This window comes from Triticum dicoccoides, chromosome 5B (assembly GCF_002162155.2).
Source record: "Triticum dicoccoides isolate Atlit2015 ecotype Zavitan chromosome 5B, WEW_v2.0, whole genome shotgun sequence".
In the NCBI taxonomy this organism is placed as follows: Eukaryota; Viridiplantae; Streptophyta; class Magnoliopsida; order Poales; family Poaceae; genus Triticum; species Triticum dicoccoides.
The window spans coordinates 467,860,387-467,886,442 of record NC_041389.1 but is presented as its reverse complement, the minus strand read 5'-3'; the positions used below and the strand labels follow the sequence as shown (position 1 = coordinate 467,886,442).

The window sequence follows — 26,056 nt, the reverse complement described above, 5'->3', positions numbered from 1 at the left end:
CTATGATCTCTGATTTCATGTAGAATTGCACCATAGCTTTGTCAGATTCCTATGTTTGATATCATCCACCACAACCTTGCAATCCGTTGCCACATGGATCCTTTGCAAGTTGAGATCTTTGGCGAGGGCTAGAGCCTCTCGAACCGCTAAATGCCGAGCTGAATGCGCCAACGAACTGAAGGCTGTCCGTTTTCTTTGCCGAGACACACCAAAATTTCAGGATATCGAGTCTAGTTAATCAGAATGAGTCCTCAAGTAAAGTCGCTATTTTTTTAAAGAAAATATGTTAGAACCAAACATCACCATAGCCCATTTCCGTTCACAGAACAGTACACCCTGAGAGATCACTTGGAGGCCCTGACAAAAAATCCTAGACAAGTGCGTGATGGAGCCATTTGTCATCTACGGAGTAGTATCTAGCAAACAGGCCCGGGTAGAATTCACGCACTGTTTTCTTGTTCTAGTTTTAGTTCAGGAGTAATTTAACATGAGACCAGATTTCCCTTAGTAAATCGTTGGCGGCCCCTACCTAACGAACAACTATCTGCATTAGTACCGGTCCATTTCGACAAATTAATGGTGTTACGATTACATGTTATGCATGCTATTCATTCAGTTGCGTGGGTATGCCAAGCAACGCACATGAAAAGTGCTTCTTTTACAAAGCTATGGGCGTCGATGTGACTACAAGATCTAAAATTATTTTGCACAGATAAGGACATCATCTCAAGGAATAACTTGGTTGGCAGTATTCTTCAGAATGGTTTTCTGGTTAAGCCTTAGAGGGTGTTTGTTTCCAGGGGCTTATTGGTTTAGGGACTTAAAAAGTCCCTATAAGTCTCACCTAAACCAAACATAATGGACTTATTGGGACTTATTGTGGTGATTTGGGACTTATCAAATAAGACTCTCAGGGAGGAGCTTATTGGGACTTATCCCGGGCCGGACCTACCCCGCGTCGCTCCAGCCTCGTTCCCCGCACGCCGCCTGCCTCTCGGTCCAATCGCCGCCGCCGCCCCACCTCTCGCTCCATTCGCCGCCCCGCCTCTCGCCCCGTCGCCGCCCCGCCTCGGTTCGTTCTGCCTTGGTTAGCCGCCCCGTCGCCGCCCCGCCTCGGTTCGTTCTGCCTCGGTTCGTTGCAGCGGTGCCTCCAATCGCCGGACATGCCCTCTCCTGAGCCTCGTTGCAGCGGTGCAACATGGACTTATAAGTCCCTGTAAACAAGCAGGTAGGGACTCGGGACTTATAAGTCGATGTAAACAAACAGGTAGGGACTTATGACTTATAAGTTGGGACTTAAAAAAGTCTTATAACTTATGAAACAAACAGAGCTTAAAATAGCCCTACTGAATAACTATTCCACATGTGGCCCGGCTTTAAAGGTAGTAGTACAAGTATATTTAGCTCCATGATAAGCACATTTTTAGGAAGCGTCTATTTCTCACTTGATTTAAAAATAGCAAATTTTCAATTGACTTCACAAAAAAATCAAGCAGAATTAAAAAGTTCAATATAAATATTGTTCCTACATAAGACTATTACTACAAAAACCATACGTTCTAGTTATTTTTGAATTGTAACTGCCCCAGGATTCTAACCGTAGTCTTTTTTTTTTTGCAAACACACAAAAGCTATGTGCGTCGGTATTAGAAGAAGAATATGTTCATCAAGTGTAAAAAGCAGTAATATTGTCTTAATATACCTCATGCATATCTGCAATAATGTTCACCGTGCTGTAACATTTTGTTCATTGGGGAAATTTTATTTTTTCCCTCTCGAAGTTCAAACTAACATTGAATCGTGCATGTATCTCAACATTGGATAAATGGTCCTTGGCGTCTGCTGACAACTAACTAATTCTTAGTCAACTGGGATTAGCAAAATCCAATTATCCTTTTTTTTATCTAAGATTGATCTTTTTAGAATAAACTGCTTTACTCGGATAAGAACGATACAATTGTAGTTTTAAATAACAGATTTTACAAGATAGAAAAATAACAAGCCCTAACACCAACGAGTTGCCGTTGACGAGAACAACCCACACCGGGAGAAGCATCGCTGCACTAAGGAACCATTTACGCCGTCACGAGGACTCCACCCAGGGGATCCTCCTTGAGGTTTTCTAAGCTGCTTGAGCCACCTGAGCTATCCGTGTTCTAAAATTGATGAAGGCACCTTCGGCGTGATGGCAGAGTCGCTGGATCCGTGAGATCGTCATTCACGAAGAAAGAAACGTCGCCCGCAACCGTTGGGAAGGAAGATGAGCACTATCCGTCTTGCAAAGGACCTTGTTCCAATTGCCGATATCTAAAGAGAGCCCACAAATGCGGGGACACAAACTCCCACAGATCATACGTCGGCACCGGGTCAAACGTCATCGAGGTAGGGAGGGACCTTATTCCCACACAACATCGCTGCCATCACTTCGTTGGTACCGCTGGAAAAACAAAATCCTAAAGAGAGAAAATGAAACGGACTGACGGTCCCCAATCCTAGAAAAACGATGGTTCGAATTAAAAGTCTGGTCACGTGTTTTGAATCGCAAGTTAGTCTCGGGTAATTTTTTTAACATAGTACAGATCTCATATAAACACACATACACTCACCCCTATGAACACACGCATGCATTTTTATGAAGTCACCATAGAAGCACTAGAACTTTTTTTTTTTGAGAAGTGGGGCACTAGAACTTGAACCCTCGTGGTCTCCGGTATTTTCTTCAATGTTATATATCCCAAGCCGCTCGCGATGGATGAGCATGAGCACACTTCCCAGTTGTGCCTTCGTTGCTCAACCGCATTTGCAGGTACCAGAGACGCACCGCGTCCGCGAGATGGCCGTGCCGGTGTGGTTCTTCTCGTTGGCCTTGCTTGGCGCTCTCCATGTCGTTGCCATCAGCTTCCGCCTCATCGCCTACTTCTCGGTCTTCCTCCGCAGGCCCATTGACCTCCGCCACCGGTACGGCGCCTGGGCTATCGTCACCGGCCCAACGTCCGGCATCGGGCGCTCCATGGCCCTGGAGCTCGCGGAGAGGGGCCTCAACCTCGTCCTCGTCGGCCGCGACCCCGCCAAGCTCAGGGACATCTCCGAGACGATCTCCAGGGCTCACGCCGCCGTGCAGATCAAGACCGTGCTGTTCGATTTCTCCCTCGTCTCCACCGCGCAAGGTGTGTAAAAGTTAATCGCAGGAGCATCATACATAGCGTACGTATCCGTCTGAGCAGAGCACTGACTGAACGGTCCTCACGTGTCGATCGACCTTGGGCATGCAGGCGACGAGGCGATGCGGCGGCTCCGGGAAGCCGTGGCGGGGCTGGACGTAGGGGTGCTGGTGAACAACGCGGGCGTGGCGAAGCCGGGCGCGGTGTACCTCCACGAGGTGGACGCGGAGGCCTGGGTGAGGATGATACGGGTGAACGCGCTGGCCCTGACGGAGGTGACGGCGGCGGTGCTGCCGGGGATGCTGCGGCGAGGGAGGGGCGCCATCGTGAACATCGGCTCTGGCTCATCGTTCGCCCTCCCGTCCTACCCCCTCTACTCCGTCTACGTAGCCACGAAGCGGTAACAACGACGCTCACGTCTTTCCCGTGTTATTCATGAAAGACATGCTCTGTTCCTGTCAAAAAGAAACGAAGCTCTGTTCTTGACTTCTCGTGGAGCTGCAGGTACGTTCTTGAGTTCTCCAGTAGCCTTTCCGTGGAGTACAAAAGCAGAGGAATCGATGTGCAATGTCAGGTACCATAATCACTCATTTGCGTTGTAGAAATGTGGGGGTTGGCGGTCATTGCATGTTGGGTATAGTTGTCGAGCTGATCTTATGCTTACGGGGTTGCGTGCTTTGTGAGTAGTTAGCATGTACTAGTTGGTTTGTATCGGTTTTTACCCGGTTATCTATCAATTAACTGGGCAATTCTCTTCTACTTAATTAATTGATGAGGTAAATCTTTTATCTTCGTTTTTGGAAAAAATCGTTCGTGTACATACGTGAGCAGCTGATGTATGTACACACATTCGTCCTCCTCAGATTAATCATGCTTGATTGATTGCCTATATAATCCACCAGGTCCCGTTCCTGGTGGAGACAAACATGGTGTCGAGCGCGGCCAGGGTCATCCGGCAGTTCGTGCTGACCCCGGATGCCTACGCGCGTGCGGCGGTGAGCTGGATTGGGCACGGATCGCTGTGTGTGCCCAACGCCGTCCACCGCCTCCAGGGATGGTACCTGTACCTCTGCTGCTTCTCGCCGGATTTCACCGATAGGGGCTTGCTGCGGCGAAATCTGAAGCAGAGGGTTATCTTTCGGAGGCTCAGGTCATGGAGGAAATCACAGGGTAACGGTGTTGCTACCCAGAATAAGAATGCTAGCTAGTGATTAAAGCGAACGAATTTGCTAAATCTCATCTAGGTTATATCACATCTAAGACTGTGTTTGGTTGAGCTGTAGATCGTGCAAAAGCTTATGTGAGCTATGAGCTATGAGAAAGCTGTTGTGAACCTCCACCCCTGAAGAAATTGAAAGTTTCTCCTAAAAAAACCAGAAGTTGTTTCGCTAAAATAACTGTGAAACTGTAGATTTGGCCGTGGATTTCCGTAAGGCCCCTGGGCCATGAATGAATATGTTTATATGCTAATTGGTTGTAAAACAACAATCTTTACACTGGTAGAACGACCATTTTGAAAAGAAAAATTATGACAACGTAGATGATTTGACGGTTATACTTTGATATTGCATACATATAGATAGATACAAAAATAATAATATTATTAGAAAAGACATGGACCATACAAACACATATAGTTCACATGATGATGACCTCCATCAACATAGTTAGCCTATGTTGCCATCGCAAGACAATTATCTACTATCCTACTATGAATTTTATTCATGGTATTTTCATTCTCCTGCTCTTCAACAACGGTACTCCTTTCAACCCAAATTAATGAACGCAAACTTAGTACAAAGCTGTACTAACTTTGTAATAAGTCCGTGACAATTAATATGGATCGAAGGAAGTAGTGATTAAAGTGAATGTCGTGCCGAACCAAAAAATTATGTCATAGGAGGATGCATGCACGAGCGAGACGATATATTATTGTGGAATCACATGCTTGTTAATTTGTGGAATTCAGGCAACTATGAAGAATGGAGGCTAGCATCATCCTCAAAGAGATACACGAGACGTGCAGGAATGTTAACAGTTTTATGGTCAATTTTGCTCGGTGAGATGCCAACGAGCTGGCTCATTTGTGTGCTAAGCAAGGCAATTCATCCAGAAGGAAGTGCTTATGGATTAGTTATATATCATGAGTGTAGCGTCAAAAACACTCTTATATTATGAGACAGGGGGTAGTTGATTGTATTGCTAACTCCCATAATGGGAGTATCATAAGAGTTTCATGCATTGCCATTTAAGCAAAAATATGGTGTGACACTATAATTAATGATGTGAAAGAGGATTCTAACAGGGAAACGATTGTAACCGTCCAACCGGCTGAATGAGTGTGTCGGTCGCACGCGCACCACACGGTTGCACATCAATCTGTGCTGACAGAACAAACCTATGCACGTCTCCTGGTCCACATCTACATCGCTTTACTTCCCAACTCCCCAACTCTTCTCTCTTCCTTATCCTCTTCCATACACGTCCTCAGCCATTCGTATCTTTTCCTCATCTTCTTCTCCGTGTGGACCGCATCTCTCATGGCATCTTCATGCTCCTTCTTCACCACGACGAGACGGTGAACTACCCGTGATGACCGACGAGACGCCATGGCATGCTTCATCTTCACCATGACACGACGAGGAGCTACCCATGGTGACCGACGAGGTGACATTAGCAATTTGGAGGTGCTACGAACTCTGATATGAGCTGCAACTGAAGACGGGCACTCTAGAGGTAGGCACACCCATGAGAGGTGCCGAACTAGCCGGGGTATTGCTAAAAACAACCGGCTTCAATGTTGCGCGGACAACGCCGAGCAGCTCACAAGGGACGATCGACGTCGGTGCTGGTGGCAACTGGGTGCTGCGACGACTGATGCGGAAGCTGCAACCTCAACGGTGGGGAGCTGCAAGCCTCCTAACACAGTGTGCCCTCCGTTGTGGGAATGCTGCAACCGCGATGACGGGAGTTGCAACCGTCGGTGTGCAGAGCTGCAACCATAGTCTGGTGGAGCTACATCTACCGGCACTGTTGGGGAGAAGCTGCAACTGTGTGATAAGAAGCTGCAACCGGCGATAATCGAAGCTACAACCAACTACAGCCGTAGATCCCTTGATGGTGGAGCTGCAAACAACGAACGAGGGGCTGCAACCCGCGATTGGGGAAGCCGCGAGACAACCGGGAGACCGGGGCGTCGTTGCGGTGAGCGTCGCGTGGAAATGGCGAGCGAATCGGTAAAGGATACTCCTTAGTTGCTAGCCATGAGAGCAACTCTAGCAGACCCCGTATATCTCGCGAACCCGCATAATTCCGGTGAGTATACGGGCTCAGCCCAGTTTTCTGGCCAGAACAGAGCCAGTATACTCGTCCGGCCCATAAAAAAATGTTACCGCGGCCCGCAAACCGCTCCCCTGAAGTAGTATATCTACGGGTTTGCGGGGCAGATACGAGTCTAAACCCTATCCCCCCGCCGCCGCGTTTCTCCGCAATTTCTCACTCCCTCCCTCACATTTCTCGCCGCCGGTGAGCCCCCTTCCGTCTCCAGCCTTCATGTGGGGCCGCATGTGGAGCTCCGGCCGCAGCTCCAGTGGCAGCTCCAGCGGGGGCGGCGACCCCGAGCGCGAGCGACGTGTCCGCTCAGATGGCGTGAGGAAGCGTGCAGCGAGGAAGTGGACGAACAAGGGCCTCGAGCCGCCGGTGAGGCTCCTTTGTCGCGAGACGGAGGAGTACGACCATCGGCACGGGCGTACGCCCTCCTCGGCCGCGGGCTCTTCGTCTTCCGACGCGGCGCTTCTCCCCGTGAAGAGGGAGTGGTCGAAGGAGCCGGAGGACCGCGAGCTCGTCGCCGTCAAGCAGGAGCCGGAGGAGATCGAGCGCCGAGGTGTCGTCGGGCCCGAAGATTTCGTGGCCGATGTCGACGCGGTCGCGACCACCATTGCCGAATGGAGCTTGCGCGAGGAGGCGGAGCACCGGTGCCATGACGAGGAGCTTGAAGACCTCATGCTCAAGCAGGCGGTCACGGCGAACCTTGCCGCGAAGAAGAAGGACGACGAGTGGCGGCGCATCCGCAAGGAGCAGAGGCAGAAGTTCATCGATCTCGTCAGCTCCGACGAGGAGGACTGAGCTCCTTCACCACGTCGTCCTCGGCCACGAGCTCGTCCATTTTGGTACATCGACCTCGGCCTCGCCGCCGCGAGATTCCCCACCTCCCTCTTGTAGTAGTAGAAGAATGTAGTATGCATGATCTTGTAGTATGTGATGAACTAGTGTATGATCATGTAGTATGTGATTAACTAGTGTGGTTGCAATTTCTCCCGCCAAAGTTTTTCTTTAAATTATACGTCTGCCGCGCACGATTTCAATCTGCAAAACAGTTTCTCGTCAAACTGTAAACGCATTATGCGGGTCGCTATTACATCGGGTTTGCTAGAGTTGCTCTGAAAGGCCGACGTCCAACAGCTGTCCGTTTGCACGGACGTTTTGACAGATAGGGGCGGCTTTCTTTTCCTTTGAGGTCTTTTTTAGGTGCCCCTGATATTCGTAGTGACGTCGATTAGCGCCGTGGAGTCCTGGAAAAGAATCCTATACCAAGGAAGCTGCGAACCATCCTGTAATAAGTAGAGGAGCAGTATGGCACCACCGTCAACAGCTGCTCCTCTCCCGGGGCTACGCCGTCCACGCCACGCTCCGCGACCCCAGTAAGTACGGCGCACCTGATCCGGTCGCTCCTCCTCTCTTCTTGCTGCCTACTTCGCCGGTTAGTGATTAACGTCGGGATGCCGTTTCAGGTGATCCCAAGAACGCGCATCTGATGCAGCTGGACGGGGCGGCGGAGAGCCTGCGGCTGTTTAAGGCCGACGTGCTGGACAGCGCCGCGCTGGCCGCCGCCGTCGAGGGGTGCGAGGGCGTCTTCCATGTCGCCTCCCCCGTCCCTGCGGATAAGATCGTCGATCCTGAGGCTAGTACACATCTGCCGATTCACAAAATTACCGTGTGTTGTACTTGGTTCACAAAATTACACAGCTCCCATGATTTATTCGTTGTTCCACCATGGAGATGGAGTCTCTCTCATAGCAGCAGTACCGTCAGAATATTTGCAATTGGATTTTGACTTGCTATTTTCTTTCATTTCTGGGTGCAAATCTAGCACTCCTGTCGATGTCGATATAAGTATATCCAACAGTTGTGGAGTAGGAGCTTAGATCAGCATTTTAATTAGTGTGCTCACTTAATAGAGTAATAGAGTGCGAACTAAGTGACTCACTGCTGTCAGAGACGATTACAAGTTATTACTGCCTTACTGGCACTAAAATCTTGTTGAAGTCCAATATTTGGAAAATGCAGATTCTTGATGGTCTGTTACTAATGTTGTGCTAAATATAACCCTGCAGTCAGAAGTCATGGTGCCTGCCGTGAAGGGGACCTTAAATATTCTTGAAGTTTGTTCATCTCTGAAGGTTCATAAGGTTGTGGTGGTGTCATCCACTGCTGCCGTTCATTATGATCCCAACTGGCCTCAGGGTAAACCCAAAGACGAGAGTTGCTGGTCGGACAGAAAAGTATGCAAGGATAATGAGGTTAGTAATAATGTTATAATTAGAACTGTTAGCTGATAGAACAATGGAATTCAGTCACAACATACTTGCTGAAGCTAAGCCTGTTGATATAACAATGGAATTTAGTCCCAATGTACTTGCTAAAGCTAAGCATATACGTTAATTTCTTTACGTGAAGATTTGACATGCGATTTTTTGTTAATCCCTAACATACTAGTGTATTCATCATTAGTCAATAATTACTTGAGACTACAAAATGGTTGTAACATGCGAGGGCTTCCCTCAAAGCTTTGCAATTTTTGTTGGCAGATCTGGTATAGTCTTGCTAAAACTGTTGCTGAAGAGACAGTTTGGGAATATGCAGAGAAGAACAGGCTAAATGCTGTTACAGTATGCCCTTGTATTGTTTTGGGGCCACAATTGCAATCTGTTGTCAATACTACAAGCGAACTCCTCCTCTATGTCATAACAGGTGCCCTCATTATTTCATTTTGCCCCTTCTTATTGTTGGCATGTAGGATTATCACTTATCTGACAAAACAAAATCATGTCTTTGAGTGGGCGAAATTCAGTAACCAGGCTCTCTTGGCAATGTAGGAATTTTGGAAGAATTGAAACCCTACAGAAAAATTCCTATGTATTTTTTAGAAAATATTCCTATTTAGTCATAAAACGAATGTGGTTCTAGGAATATTATCAGTATGTGTTTTTTTTGGACGTCCTATAGAATAACTGAATCTATGAAAAAAATTGAATGATTTCTTCCATGTGCTTAACCTCATGGAAAAAATTCTTCTTGGCCTTCTCTCTTCCTGGATTACTGTTATATTACTATAGTTTTTTTTTGCAAATTCCTTCGTTTGCTGCATGATTTGAGAAGCCATGACATACCAATCATACACTTTCTTTTTCTGTATTTGGGTTTTAGAATCTTGTCCTCTAAGGATGCTCTTACTTTCCCCCTATGTAAGAACTACAAAACTCATCTGTGCTGTTGAAGGAGGTTCTTAAATATGATTGGACTAATAATATCATGACAGTTAATAATGTCTTGTATTGCTTTATTCTGTTTGTGCACAATTGTTTTACCTCATCCTCTTGACAGCGTTTCGGAGAACTACTTGTCTTTTAATTATTGACTTCTGGGAGTGCTGAACATTTTATTACAGGAGGTCCTAATGCATTGAATGAGATGCTGTGGCACATAGTCGATGTCCGTGATGTGGCCGAGGCCCTGCTTCTGGTATACGAGAAACCAGAATCATCCGGGAGATATATCTGCGCACCAAATTACATTAGCACAAAGGCTTTGCTGAGCTGCTAAAGAAGACGTACCCTGACTACAACTATGTAAAATGGTGCGTCTCTTCTCTTATTATGTGTTCCTTGTACGTATAAAAATGGCACATTTGCCCTGAACCAACGTGCTTGTTCATATGGTTTGAACAATTCTCTCTCTGCTTTCTGCAGCAAGGCGGATGCGCAGCAGAACTCTCGTATCACGCCGATCTCGTCGGGAAAACTGAGTAATCTGGGCTGGAAGCCGAGGGCATTGGAGGAGACGCTCCTGGATAGCATCGAATACCACCGGAAGATGGGAAATCTGCAGGATGTGGAGGGACAGGCCTACCGCCTTCCTGATATTTTCCGTCATTTTCAAGCTGCCGACGAATGAGTCGAGAGTGCAGAGCGGCAGTGGCCAGTGAAATAGTTAAGGATCTGCTGAATATTGTGGGAAATAGTTAAGGATCTGCTGTGAAGATGACAGGAGACCAGAGAGAGTGAAGCTGCTCGCTGCCTCGCTGTAGATTGGTTGTGGCAAACACAACTTTTCGGTTCAGGGTTGTATCTCTGCTGTTTTGTGTCCAGGTCTCATTAACGAAGCAAACTGTATTACAAATGTTGTTGTCCGGAGCATTTTACCCTCGTCGATAATAAAGGAGTAGAACCCCGATTTCATTAATGAAGCAAACTGTATTGTAAATGTTGTCTGAGGTCACTGCCGAGGTGGCTTGCAGGGTAGGATGCACGCTTTTAGCTCGGTTGGCAAGGTGGTGCTGAGACGTCCAACGCACCCACGATTTGAGGCTTGCAAACGTAGGGCGTCTTCGATTTGTAGAATTCTAAAAATGCGGGAATAGAAAAATATAGGATTGAAATGCCATGCTCTCAATCTTATAGGATATATTCGAGAGAAAAAAATCTTATAGGGTTTTTTTATTGTCATAGGAAAAAACAAAGGATTCTTTGAAAGATATTTGACTGGATGCTAGAAACCCTATAGATGTAGTACAGAGAAATTCTTGGGAAAAATTCATATAGAATTCAATCCTACAACTCAAACAATCAATGTAGGAAAAATTCTTAAGGATACTAATCCTCCAAAATTCAGCGCAAGATCCTTGTGAAATCTAAAAAGAAAATTTAGCGCCATATGTTTTAGTTGCCTGATCTCAAATGTTGAGATGGTGGCAATCGGTCAGACTTGTTTTGTTTGGTGAACTTGTGTAAATCTCGGTTTCGTTAATGAACCAGAGGGATTAACCCCTCTTTTGATAAAAAAAGGGGAATGCTAAATCTCAGTTTGAAACTTAGGAAGTCTCTGTCAACGCAGAGATTCATGTAAAAATTTCTTTTATTTTTTTCCTTCTTTTATATGGTTTGTCACTTAACTAAGACTTCTTGTCGAATGGAATCTACCCACACCCTAAAAAAATGCGGGACATAGGGCAGGGTGGCATGCACAAGACAAGGGAATGGACAAACATGTTCGAACTCCAGGGTGGCGCAAGGGGAGGAACAACATGGGGGTGACGAACCATGGAGTGAGGGACATTTATAGATTGGCGATTGCCATATGGTGAGTCGAGAGAAAACATACACCGAGAGTGGCGGTGTATTTACGGCGGAATATTAAGGCGGGCAAGTAAATCGCGAGCTAACGCATTAGAATATGTAATGGAATATTTGTGCGGAGTTGAGAGAAATCATATTAATGTGGACAAGTAAATCATGAGTTAACATACTAGATTACTTATATCATGTTGGAATAAATAGGTATTGCCCTAGTCTCGACCAAAGTGGATACCGATTTCCCAGACGAAAAGAGGTCAACCCTCTTCTCTTCAAGCTTGACCTTCTTCTCCGCTGCGGCCATCAAGATGTTAAACCTCTCAGCCTTCTTTTCCTCCTTCACGTCGGAGTGTGATCCATCATCTCTCAGTCTGCGTTGTCGTACACCGGCTCGCCCAGTCGATACATACCGGTGAACAGAGAGTTGGGACCAAGCTGATCCATGCCCCTCGTTCACGTCTGGACAAGTTGCGGCGACGTAGACTCTGCGAAATAGAGCGGGGCTGCATTGACGTCGACGCAATACGACACCTGCCTAATGGCGGATGCCGGGGACTGCCGGCTGAGCTACTGGACATCGTAGAAGTAGGGAGGCTAGTACTTTTTCAGACATGATGGTGATGGCACCCCACGTCCTAGGCCCCGCCCAGCCCGTGCACCCTTCTTTTTGCCGGCCTGCCCGACCTTTGCCTTCGCATTGAGGCGGCGGGCTTGACGTGTCGTCGAGTTGATCTTCCGGGCGACCGCCTTCTTCGGATCCTCCACCCCTGCCGTCTTTGGTAGCTTTTCGTATGGGTCCATGTGGCAACAGAGGCGAAAATGATGGTAATTGGTGTGGAGAGAGGCGGGATGGTAGTTGAGAGGGTGGAGAAGGGGAAGTTTTGCCAAGAAAACAAGTACGACCGCTCCAAATGCCCGGGCTCCACCTCAATTTCGCGTGGCCTGAAGGTATCATAATCCTATGTGATGGGTGTCCAGACTCCCGCAAAGCTCCTCTGGTTTGCGGAATAACGAACACCCGAACTGGTTCGTAGACAAATGTGGGAAACCATTGAATGGCTTATGCTGTCCGGACAAATCGATCCAGACGTTTACTGGCGATTTTAAGAGTCCGTATCGGAGATGGCCTTATGCCCTATCGGATGCCCATTCTAGTAGCATGACTTTCCTGATTAAGGAATTCAGGCATCCGCACCACCTAAAAATAGTCAGGACATTTCTTTTGTAGTGGAGTGGTTACCGCAAAGGGGAGATGGAACATGAAAGCGTGCCACGGCCCCACCTGTTCGCAACCCTAGCGACTAGCTTTTCTTCTTCCTTTCTTTCTTTCTTCATTCCTCTACCCGTTCGCTACCACAACTCCAGGAATACAACCACAAACGCATTCAGCAACGGAAATAATAAATGCCAATGTTCGGATTTTAAGCATGGCAACCTGAACGTTTTTGTGACAACTTTATTTGACGCGGGGTGGTAAGTTTAGTTGCCAACTAAACTTGCCACCTCGTGTCAACTAAAGTTGCCATAAAAAACATTCCGTTTGTCATGCTTAAAATCCGAACGTCCAAAATTTATGGGGGTCCTTAAGCAAACTAGCAAATCAAATTCATATTTACATTCAACCTTTCTTCTAAAGAAAAGTGAGCATTAATGGATATAAACTAATATCCACTATTTTAAGCCGAATAAATACATGTACAAAATAAAAGATGCTCTCTTCAATCCATATTAGTAGCAGAACAATAGGACAACATGTGAACACACAATGTGCATGTGCGTGCACGAGGACGTGCGTAGTGCATGGCTGGTAACAAACAGAAAGCACCCGAGGCATTTTGGCACCAATCAGCCGGCGACGAAAGCACGCGGTGCGATGATTCCAAGGCGGACGGCACACAATCTGCTCGTTGTTCGTCTCTACCCTGGTCGCGAGTGGTCTTTGTTAGGTCTTGGCATAATCTTTTGATGTCGATTTGCGCCGTGGAGTCCACCGGCCGGCAAGTGGGTGGACAAAGTGCCAAGCCGGCAAACCTGCGACAGAGACATAAAGAGCCGACGACGCGGCAGCAAGCCATCCCGTAGGTGAAGGACGAGGGGGATGGCACCACCGCGGCGCGTGTGCGTGACCGGCGGCGGCGGGTACATCGCCTCGTGGCTCGTCAAGCTGCTCCTCTCCCGGGGCTATGCCGTCCACGCCACCGTCCGCAACCCACGTACGTACGCCGCGTCCGATCTGATTCTCCGTCCTGCTCGCCTCTCCTCTCCGTCCTGCTCCCACCTCGCCGGTTGACGTCCGAATGTTTGGTTCAGGTGATTCCAAGAACGCGCATCTGATGCAGCTGGACGGGGCGGCGGAGAGCCTGCGGCTGTTCAAGGCAGACGTGCTGGACAGCGCCGCGCTCGCCGCCGCCGTCGAGGGGTGCGAGGGCGTCTTCCACGTCGCCTCCCCCGTCCCCGCGGATAAGATCGTCGATCCTGAGGCTAGTAGTACACATCTGTCGATATCATATTATCAATACCAATTCATGGTGCAGCAATAGAGAATTGTTCAACTGAATTTTGACTTTCTATTCGTCTTTTTTAACTGTCGATGCAGAGATTAATTTACCGTCTATATACGTACCTCCACTTATGTATTTATGTGATTCTTCTAAGAAGTGTGTATTTTCTAGAGTGATAGACTCCTAGGACCTACTGCTGGACGATTACAACTTGTTATTGGAATTGTACAATCCTTTTGACTGTTTCTAATTTTGTGCTAACTTTAACCGTGCAGTCAGAAGTGATGGTGCCTGCTGTGAAGGGCACCGTAAATATTCTTGAAGTTTGTTCATCTATGAAGGTTCAGAAAGTTGTGGTGGTGTCATCCACTTCTTCTGTTCATTTTAACCCCAACTGGCCTCAGGCTAAACCCAAAGATGAGAGTTGCTGGCCCGACAAAAAAATATGCGTGGATAATGAGGTTAGTAATAATATTTAAAGTTAAGAACCAATCACAACTTACATTGTGATGTAAGTAGGCTATTACACATGAGTATATTATTATGGAATCTTTTACATAATATAATTTTTTGGTATTTCAATTTTCGTTGCTGATCCGTGACATGTTGATTTCTTCAGCATAAGTTGATATTACTCATAAATTACAAATTATTGCAGTGTCTGAGGACTAAGTTCGACCCTTTACAATTTCTGTTGGCAGCTCTGGTACTGTCTTGCTAAAACTGTTGCTGAAGAAACAGCCTGGGAATATGCAGAAAAGAATGGGCTAAATGTTGTTACAGTATGCCCTTGTATTGTTTTAGGCCCACAACTGCAACCCATTGTCAGTACCAGCAGCGAACTTCTCGTCTATGTTATAAAAGGTCATCTTGTTATTTTCTTTTCCTCTTGTCAATTTGTAGGAGCATCACTTATTGGACGAATATGCCATGTCTTTGGGTGGGCAAAATTCAGTAACTACTTGCCAAGCCCTCGGTATCGTAGTGCTCGAAGAATTTTGAAGGATTCAATTCTTGTAGACAGTTTATTCTTGTTTCAAATGTAGTTCTTCGATCCCCCGCAAAAAAAAATTTAGTCCTTTGAAAGGGAATAATTAGCTTGTTAAAATGAGCACTCCTATGAAAATTCCTACTGAGTGACTCATTCCAATAGAATTTTGAATGAATTCCAACATTAAAAATTCTTACAGTAAGTCGTCGAAAAGCCACTTTTCTTTTTTGGCTGCTGAAATTCTGTTAATTCATTGCAGGAGGTCCTAATGCGATGAAGGACATGCTGTTGCACATAGTCGATGTCCGTGATGTGGCAGATGCTTTGCTTCTGGTATACGAGAAACCAGAATCATCTGGGAGATATATCAGCGCACCAAATTACATTAGCACAAAAGCCATGCTGGAGTTGCTGAAGAAGACGTACCCTGACTACAATTATGTAAACTGGTGGGTATCTTCTCTTATCAAAATGGTACATTTTTTCCTGAACGGCCGTGCCTGTCTACATGGTTTGAACAGCTCTCTTCGCTTTTTGCAGCAAGGCTGAGATGGATCACAACTCTCCTATCACCCCAATCTCGTCGGCAAAGCTGAGGAATCTGGGCTGGAAGCCAAGGGAATTGGAGGAGACGCTCCTGGATAGCATCGAATACTACCGGAAGACGGGAATTCTGCAGGATGGCGAGGGAGAGGGACACGCTTGCCGCTTACCTGATATCTTCCGGATGTTTCATGCCTCCGAGGAATGATATGCCATTCTGCATGTGATGTTGCTGAATATCTAATGACATTATATTGTAATGGCAAAGCTATCACTATCAATCTTCAAGGTTATGCTTGGCCTCCTCCGTCGATCTCCTATCCAACCGTCTACACTGCACCATACAGCTTGGTACCAGGGTGATGTCGTGGTCAACGTTGATCTCCGATCAGACGGCTCCTATTCTCTCTTGGGTGCTGTTTGAAATCCGGCAACGGGTACTGTTTACTTTATGCTTTTAGCTTAATTATGATTACCTGTAGTAGTGCCTGTAAAAGCCACAGATCGGGGCGATAATCCAGAAACTATTTGTACTGGGTTAACACCTAGGTGTCGTTTCCTGGCAGACCTCTTATATGCAACTCTGTGTGCGGCAAGATGAAGGCCCTAGAAATCGAGTGCATAAATCACATGTTTCGCTGTCTCGAATTTCATTTATGTTCGACCCGCCCCCTCCCAACCCCAAATACAAGAGTTAGACCATATAAGCGAAGCCCTGTCACCACAGCTGTGAACTACTCGCCGGAATCGCTCACGCTCGCCATGGATTGGTATGAATCGAGCTAATAATTTGAATTCGGTAGAGGAAAGCCACCCAACCTCCGCACCTCTATCCGTTACAAGCCACCGGCCTCAGCCGTCCAAATCCTAGCCACCCCCTCTCGAGGGAGAGAGACGTCTATTTAACGTTACACCCAATCAACGGGCCCAGTTCGGGCCTGCAGGCCACTGGGGAAGGTTCTTGGGCCGCGAAGACTTGGGCCGTAGCGTGGGTTCTGCATCTGGCTTCCTGTTGCCGGCAACGCCTTGATTTGCTACAGCGCTCTCCTGCGTGTCTTCAGTGTCGGTGCTTGCAGGGTTGCTGACACCCCCCCCCTCCGTTGAGAAACGGCTTGACCCCAAGCCGGAGCACGGGGAAATTGTTGCTTGAGTGATTCCAGGTCCTCCCATGTCGCAGCTTCAGGAGTAGAATCGCTCCACAGGATCAACCCTTGTGCGACGGTGCGCTTGCCCTTCTGGCGCACACGCCTCTGAAGCACACTGACAAGAATCTGCAAATGAGAGTTAACAGAGGGTAACGTGCTGGATATAGGACAGGTCGGTGCAACCACTTTCTTCAACTGCGAGACATGGAAAACTGGGTGTATCCTGTTGCCCTCCGGAAGTTCTAGCTTGTAAGCCACTGTTGGGGAACGTTGCAGAAAATTAAAATTTTTCCTACGGTTTCACCAAGATCCATCTATGAGTTCATCTAAGCAACGAGTCAAGGGAGAGAGTTTGCATCTACATACCACTTGTAGATCGCGTGCGGAAGCTTGCAAGGTGATGATGTAGTCGTACTCGACGTGATTCGAATCACCGATGACCAAGTGCTGAACGGACAGCACCTCCGCGTTCAACACACGTACGGGACGGGAGACGTCTCCTCCTTCTTGATCCAGCAAGGGGAAAGGAGAGGTTGAGGAAGACAGCTCCACCGGCAGCACAATGGCGTGGTGATGGTGGAGAGGTAGTACTCCGACAGGGCTTCGCCAAGCACACAACGGAGGAGGACAGGTGTTGGGGAGGGGAGGGCTGCGCCTTGGAGGGTGGTGCGGCTGCCCTCCCCTCACCCCTCTATTTATAGGGGGAAGGGAGAAGGGGGCCGGCCCCCTAGAACCCATCTAGGGGGGGTGCGGCGGCCTAGGGGAGAGGGGAGAGGGTGGCTTGCCCCCCAAGCCAAGGGGGGCGCCCCCTCTAGGGTTCCCCCTTCAACCCTAGGCGCATGGGCCCAAGGGAGGGGGTGCGGCCAGCCCACCAGGGGCTGGCTCCCTGCCCCACGCAGCCCATGTGGCCCCCCGGGAGGGGTGGCCCCTCCCGGTGGACCCCCGGAACCCTTCCGGTGGCCCCGGTACAATACCGGTATGACCCCGAAACTTCCCGGTGTCCGTTTGACAACTTCCCATATATAAATCTTTACCTCCGGACCCTTCCGGATCTCCTCGTGACGTCCAGGATCCCATCCGGGACTCCGAACAACATTCGGTAGTCACATACTAGTCTTCCTAATAACCCTAGCGTCACCGAACCTTAAGTGTGTAGACCCTACGGGTTCGGGAGACATGCAGACATGACCGAGACGCTCTCAGTCAATAACCAACAGCGGGATCTGGATACCCATGATGGCTCCCACATGCTCCTTGATGTTGTCATCGGATGAACCACTATGTCGAGGATTCGATCAAACCCTGTATGCAATTCCCTTTGTCAATCGGTACGTTACTTGCCCGAGACTCGATCGTCGGTATCCCAATACCTTGTTCAGTCTCGTTACCGGCAAGTCACTTTACTCGTACCGTAATGCATGATCCCGTGTCCAACACCTTGGTCACATTGAGCTCATAATGATGATGCATTACTGAGTGGGCCCAGAGATACCTCTCCGTCATACGGAGTGACAAATCCCAGTCTCGATCCGTGTCAACCCAACAGCTACTTTCGGAGATACCTGTAATGCACCTTTATAGTCACCCAGTTACGTTGTGACGTTTGATACACCCAAGGCACTCTTACGGTATCCGGGAGTTACACGATCTCATGGTCGAAGGAAGAGATACTTGACACTGGCAAAGCTCTAGCAAAACGAACTACACGATCTTTTATGCTATGCTTAGGATTGGGTCTTGTCCATCACATCATTCTCCTAATGATGTGATCCCGTTATCAACGACATCCAATGTCCATAGTCAGGAAACCATGACTATCTATTGATCACAACGAGCTAGTCAACTAGAGGCTCACCAGGGACATATTGTGGTCTAAGTATTCACACGTGTATTACGATTTCCGGATAATACAGTTATAGCATGAATAAAAGACATTTATCATGAACATTGAAATATAATGATACTTTTATTATTGCCTCTAGGGCATATTTCCAACAGTCTCCCACTTGCACTAGAGTCACCAATCTAGTTACATTGTGATGAATCGAACACCCATAGAGTTCTGGTGTTGATCATGTTTTGCACGCGAGAGAGGTTTAGTCAGCGGATCTGCGACATTCAGATCCGTTTGCACTTTGCAAATCTCTATGTCTCCATCTTGAACATTTTCACGGATGGAGTTGAAATGACGCTTGATGTGCCTGGTCTTCTTGTGAAACCTGGGCTCCTTGGCGAGGGCAATAGCTCCAGTGTTGTCACAGAAGAGTTTGATCGGCCCCGACGCATTGGGTATGACTCCTAGGTCGGTGATGAACTCCTTCACCCAAATCGCTTCATGCGCTGCCTCCGAGGCTGCCATGTACTCCGCTTCACACGTAGATCCCGCCACGACGCTCTGCTTGCAGCTGCACCAGCTTACTGCTCCACCATTCAACATATACACGTATCCGGTTTGTGACTTAGAGTCATCCAGATCTGAGTCGAAGCTAGCGTCGACGTAACCCTTTACGACGAGCTCTTCGTCTCTTCCATAAACGAGAAACATGTCCTTCGTCCTTTTCAGGTACTTCAGGATATTCTTGACCGCTGTCCAGTGTTCCTTGCCGGGATTACTTTGGTATCTTGCTACCAAACTTACGGCAAGGTTTACATCGGGTCTGGTACACGGCATGGCATACATAATAGATCCTATGGCTGAAGCATAGGGGATGACACTCATCTCTTCTTTATCTTTTGCCGTGGTCAGTGACTGAGCCGAGCTCAATCTCACACCTTGTAACATAGGCAAGAACCCCTTCTTGGACTGATCCATTTTGAACCTCTTCAAAATCTTATCAAGGTATGTGCTTTGTGAAAGACCTATGAGGCGTCTCGATCTATCTCTATAGATCTTGATGCCTAATATATAAGCAGCTTCTCCAAGGTCCTTCATTGAAAAACACTTATTCAAGTAGGCCTTAATGCTGTCCAGAAATTCTATATTATTTCCCATCAAGAGTATGTCATCTACATATAATATGAGAAATGCTACAGAGCTCCCACTCACTTTCTTGTAAACGCAGGCTTCTCCATAAGTCTGCATAAACCCAAACGCTTTGATCATCTCATCAAAGCGAATGTTCCAACTCCGAGATGCTTGCACCAGTCCATAAATGGAACTCTGGAGCTTGCATACTTTGTTAGCGTTCCGAGGATCGACAAAACCTTCCGGCTGCATCATATACAGTTCTTCCTTAAGATGCCCGTTAAGGAATGCTGTTTTGACGTCCATTTGCCATATCTCATAATCATAGTATGCGGCAATTGCTAACATGATTCGGACGGACTTCAGCTTCGCTACGGGAGAGAAAGTCTCGTCGTAGTCAATCCCTTGAACTTGTCGATAACCCTTAGCGACAAGTCGAACCTTATAGATTGTAACATTACCATCCGCGTCCGTCTTCTTCTTAAAGATCCATTTGTTTTCTATCGCTCGCCGATCATCGGGCAAGTCTGTCAAAGTCCATACTTTGTTTTCATACATGGATTCTATCTCGGATTTCATGGCTTCAAGCCATTTGTTGGAATCCGGACCCGCCATCGCTTCTTCATAGTTCGAAGGTTCATTGTTGTCTAACAACATGATTTCCAGGACAGGGTTGCCGTACCACTCTGGTGTGGAACGTGTCCTGGTGGACCTACGAAGTTCAGCAGTAACTTGATCCGAAGTACCTTGATCATCATCATTGTTTTCCTCTTCAGTTGGTGTGGGCATCACAGGAACGGTTTCCTGCGCTGCGCCACTTTCCCGCTCAAGAGGTAGTACTTCATCGAGTTCTACTTTCCTCCCACTTACTTCTTTCGAGAGAAACTCTTTTTCCAGAAAGCATCCGTTCTTGGCAACAAAGATCTTGCCTTCGGATCTTAAGTAGAAGGTATACCCGACAGTTTCCTTAGGGTATCCTATGAATACGCATTTTTCCGACTTGGGTTCGAGCTTTTCAGGTTGAAGTTTCTTGACATAAGCATCGCATCCCCAAACTTTTAGAAACGACAGCTTAGGTTTCTTTCCAAACCATAATTCATACGGTGTCGTCTCAACGGATTTAGACGGTGCCCTATTTAAAGTGAATGTAGCTGTCTCTAGAGCGTATCCCCAAAATGATAGCAGTAAATCGGTAAGAGACATCATAGACCGCACCATATCCAATAGGGTGCGATTACGACGTTCGGACACACCGTTTCGCTGAGGTGTTCCAGGCGGCGTGAGCTGTGAAATGATTCCACATTTCCTTAAGTGTGTACCAAATTCGTGACTTAAGTATTCTCCTCCACGATCTGATCGTAAGAATTTTATCTTTCGGTCACGTTGATTCTCTACCTCATTCTGAAATTCCTTGAACTTTTCAAAGGTCTCAGACTTGTGTTTCATTAAGTAGACATACCCATATCTACTCAAGTCATCTGTGAGAGTGAGAACATAACAATATCCTCCGCGAGCCTCAACGCTCATTGGACCGCACACATCGGTATGTATGATTTCCAACAAGTTGGTTGCTCGCTCCATTGTTCCGGAGAACGGAGTCTTGGTCATTTTGCCCAAAAGGCATGGTTCGCATGTGTCAAACGATTCATAATCAAGAGACTCTAAAAGTCCATCGGCATGGAGCTTCTTCATGCGCTTGACACCAATGTGACCAAGGCGGCAGTGCCACAAGTATGTGGGACTATCGTTATCAACTTTAAATCTTTTGGCATCTACACTATGAACATGTGTAATATTACGCTCGAGATTCATTAAGAATAAACCATTGACCATCGGAGCATGACCATAAAACATATCTCTCATATAAATCGAACAACCATTATTCTCAGACTTAAATGAGTAGCCATCTCGTATTAAACGAGATCTAGATACAATGTTCATGCTCAAACTTGGCACTAAATAACAATTATTAAGGTTCAAAACTAATCCCGTAGGTAAATGTAGAGGCAGCGTGCCGACGGCGATCACATCGACTCTGGAACCATTCCCGACGCGCATCGTCACCTCGTCCTTCGCCAGTCTCCGTTTATTCCGCAGCTCCTGCTGTGAGTTACAAATATGAGCAACGGCACCGGTATCAAATACCCAGGAGTTACTACGAGTACTGGTAAGGTACACATCAATCACATGTATATCAAATATACCTTTGGTGTTTCCGGCCTTCTTATCCGCTAAGTATTTGGGGCAGTTCCGCTTCCAGTGACCCTTCCCCTTGCAATAAAAGCACTCAGTCTCAGGCTTGGGTCCATTCTTTGACTTTTTCCCGGTAACTGGCTTACCAGGCGCGGCAACATCTTTGCCGTCCTTCTTGAAGTTCTTCTTACCCTTGCCCTTCTTGAACTTAGTGGTCTTATTGACCATCAACACTTGATGTTCTTTCTTGATTTCAGCCTCTACTGACTTCAGCATCGAGAACACTTCAGGAATGGTCTTTTCCATCCCCTGCATGTTGTAGTTCATCACAAAGCTCTTGTAGCTTGGTGGGAGCGACTGGAGGATTCTGTCAATGACCGCCTCATCTGGGAGGTTAATGTTCAGCTGGGTCATACGGTTGTGCAACCCAGACATCTTCAGGATGTGCTCACTGACAGAACTGTTTTCCTCCATCTTACAACTGTAGAACTTGTCGGAGACATCATATCTCTCGACCCGGGCATGAGCTTGAAAAACTAGTTTCAGCTCTTCGAACATCTCATATGCTCTGTGGTGCTCAAAACGCTTTTGGAGCCCCGGTTCTAAGCTGTAAAGCATGCCGCACTGAACGAGGGAGTAATCATCAGCACGAGACTGCCAAGCATTCATAATGTCTTGGTTCTCTGGGACGGGAGCGTCACCTAGCGGTCCTTCTAGGACATATTGTTTCCTGGCATCTATGAGGATGATCCCCAGGTTCCGGACCCAGTCCGTATAGTTGCTGCCATCATCTTTCAGCTTGGTTTTCTCTAGGAACGCGTTGAAGTTCATGTTGACATTAGCGTTGGCCATTGATCTACAAGACATATTTGCAAAGGTTTTAGACTAAATTCATGATAATAAAGTTCTAATCAAATTATGAACTCCCACTTAGATTAGACATCCCTCTAGTCATCTAAGTGTTACACGATCCGAGTCGACTAGCCCGTGTCCGATCATCACGTGAGACGGACTAGTCATCGTCGGTGAACATTCTCATGTTGATCGTATCTTCCATACGACTCGTGTTCGACCTTTCGGTCTCCGTGTTCCGAGGCCATGTCTGCACATGCTAGGCTCGTCAAGTTAACCCTAAGTGTTTTCGCTGTGTAAAACTGTCTTACACCCGTTGTATGTGAACGTAAGAATCCATCACACCCGATCATCACGTGGTGCTTAGAAGCGACGAACTGTAGCAACGGTGCACAGTTAGGGGAGAACACTTCTTGAAATTTTTATAAGGGATCATCTTATTTACTACCGTCGTCCTAAGTAAACAAGATGCATAAACATAATAAACATCACATGCAATTATATAGTTGTGACATGATATGGCCAATATCATATAGCTCCATTGATCTTCATCTTCGGGGTTCCATGATCATCTTGTCACCGGCTTGACACCATGATCTCCATCATCATGATCTCCATCATCGTGTCTTCATGAAGTTGTCACGCCAACGACTACTTCTACTTCTATGACTAACGTTTAGCAATAAAGTAAAGTAGTTTACATGGCGTTATTCAATGACACGCAGGTCATACAAAAAATAAAGACAACTCCTATGGCTCCTGCCGGTTGTCATACTCATCGACGTTCAAGTCATGAATCCTATTACAAAGAACATGATCTCATACATCACAATTCATCATTCATCACAACTTCTGGCCATATCACATCACATGATCAATCGCTGCAAAAACAAGTTAGACGTCCTCTAATTGTTGTTGCATCTTTTACGTGGCTGCAATTGGGTTCTAGCAAGAACGTTTTCTTACCTACGAATCACCACAACGTGATTTTGTCAACTTCTATTTACCCTTCATAAGGGCCCTGTTCATCGATTCCGCTCCAACTAAAGTGGGAGAGACAGACACCCGCCAGCCACCTTATGCAACTAGTGCATGTCAGTCGGTGGAACCGGTCTCACATAAGCGTACGTGTAAGGTTGGTCTGGGCCGCTTCATCCCACAATACCGTTGAGCAAGAAAAGACTAGTAGAGGCAAGTAAGATGACAAAATCCACGCCCACAACAAAATTGTGTTCTACTCGTGCAAAGAGAACTACGCATAGACCTAGCTCTGATACCACTGTTGGGGAACGTTGCAGAAAATTAAAATTTTTCCTACGGTTTCACCAAGATCCATCTATGAGTTCATCTAAGCAACGAGTCAAGGGAGAGAGTTTGCATCTACATACCACTTGTAGATCGCGTGCGGAAGCTTGCAAGGTGATGATGTAGTCGTACTCGACGTGATTCGAATCACCGATGACCAAGTGCTGAACGGACAGCACCTCCGCGTTCAACACACGTACGGGACGGGAGACGTCTCCTCCTTCTTGATCCAGCAAGGGGGAAGGAGAGGTTAAGGAAGACAGCTCCACCGGCAGCACGACGGCGTGGTGATGGTGGAGAGGTAGTACTCCGACAGGGCTTCGCCAAGCACACAACAGAGGAGGACAGGTGTTGGGGAGGGGAGGGCTGCGCCTTGGAGGGTGGTGCGGCTGCCCTCCCCTCACCCCTCTATTTATAGGCGGAAGAGAGAAGGGGGCCGGCCCCCTAGAACCCATCTAGGGGGGGTGCGGCGGCCTAGGGGAGAGGGGAGAGGGTGGCTTGCCCCCCAAGCCAAGGGGGGCGCCCCCTCTAGGGTTCCCCCTTCAACCCTAGGCGCATGGGCCCAAGGGAGGGGGTGCGGCCAGCCCACCAGGGGCTGGCTCCCTGCCCCACGCAGCCCATGTGGCCCCCCGGGAGGGGTGGCCCCTCCCGGTGGACCCCCGGAACCCTTCCGGTGGCCCCGGTACAATACCGGTATGACCCCGAAACTTCTCGGTGTCCGTTTGACAACTTCCCATATATAAATCTTTACCTCCGGACCCTTCCGGATCTCCTCGTGACGTCCAGGATCCCATCCGAGACTCCGAACAACATTCGGTAGTCACATACTAGTCTTCCTAATAACCCTAGCGTCACCGAACCTTAAGTGTGTAGACCCTACGGGTTCGGGAGACATGCAGACATGACCGAGACGCTCTCAGTCAATAACCAACAGCGGGATCTGGATACCCATGATGGCTCCCACATGCTCCTCGATGTTGTCATCGGATGAACCACGATGTCGAGGATTCGATCAAACCCTGTATGCAATTCCCTTTGTCAATCGGTACGTTACTTGCCCGAGACTCGATCGTCGGTATCCCAATACCTTGTTCAGTCTCGTTACCGGCAAGTCACTTTACTCGTACCGTAATGCATGATCCCGTGTCCAACACCTTGGTCACATTGAGCTTATTATGATGATGCATTACCGAGTGGGCCCAGAGATACCTCTCCGTCATACGGAGTGACAAATCCCAGTCTCGATCCGTGTCAACCCAACAGATACTTTCGGAGATACTTGTAATGCACCTTTATAGTCACCCAGTTACGTTGTGACGTTTGATACACCCAAGGCACTCTTACGGTATCCGGGAGTTACACGATCTCATGGTCGAAGGAAGAGATACTTGACACTGGCAAAGCTCTAGCAAAACGAACTACACGATCTTTTATGCTATGCTTAGGATTGGGTCTTGTCCATCACATCATTCTCCTAATGATGTGATCCCGTTATCAACGACATCCAATGTCCATAGTCAGGAAACCATGACTATCTGTTGATCACAACGAGCTAGTCAACTAGAGGCTCACCAGGGACATATTGTGGTCTAAGTATTCACACGTGTATTACGATTTCCGGATAATACAGTTATAGCATGAATAAAAGACATTTATCATGAACATTGAAATATAATAATACTTTTATTATTGCCTCTAGGGCATATTTCCAACAGCCACCTCCCCAATTCTGCCCACTATTGTGTAAGGACCATAGTATTTGTAAGCTAAATTATGATTTGCTCGGTGCACCACGGAAGACTGGACATAAGGCTGCAACTTAAGGAAAACCAGCTCGCCCACATCAAAAGTTCTCTCAGTCCTGTGTTTATCTGCCAACTGTTTCATTCTCTGTTGAGCTCGTAGCAAGTGTTGTCTGATAGACTCAACTACATCCTGTCGATCTTGCAACCATTGTTGAATGTCCAAAGGAGGAATTGTGTCTGATGG

General features: G+C 47.4%; 2 protein-coding genes and 1 pseudogene across 2 annotated transcripts; all 3 read left to right on the top strand.

Moving 5' to 3' along the window:
• The first annotated feature begins 2,737 nt into the window (after positions 1 to 2,737).
• On the top strand, positions 2,738 to 5,462 carry LOC119310868 (very-long-chain 3-oxoacyl-CoA reductase 1-like). Its single transcript, XM_037586486.1, has 5 exons — positions 2,738 to 3,167; positions 3,273 to 3,561; positions 3,666 to 3,735; positions 4,064 to 4,331; positions 5,131 to 5,462. Exons 1-5 carry the CDS (start codon positions 2,753 to 2,755, stop codon positions 5,337 to 5,339), a joined length of 1,251 nt encoding a protein of 416 aa, XP_037442383.1. The 5' UTR covers positions 2,738 to 2,752; the 3' UTR covers positions 5,340 to 5,462.
• A 2,272-nt stretch (positions 5,463 to 7,734) lies between these two features.
• On the top strand, positions 7,735 to 10,691 carry LOC119310867 (annotated as a pseudogene).
• A 2,931-nt stretch (positions 10,692 to 13,622) lies between these two features.
• LOC119310866 (phenylacetaldehyde reductase-like) lies at positions 13,623 to 15,914 on the top strand. The gene is made up of 6 exons (XM_037586485.1): positions 13,623 to 13,785; positions 13,883 to 14,052; positions 14,349 to 14,534; positions 14,775 to 14,937; positions 15,324 to 15,513; positions 15,605 to 15,914. The coding sequence occupies exons 1-6, from the start codon at positions 13,671 to 13,673 to the stop codon at positions 15,813 to 15,815; spliced, it is 1,035 nt and encodes a 344-aa protein (XP_037442382.1). The 5' UTR covers positions 13,623 to 13,670; the 3' UTR covers positions 15,816 to 15,914.
• Positions 15,915 to 26,056: the final 10,142 nt, after the last annotated feature.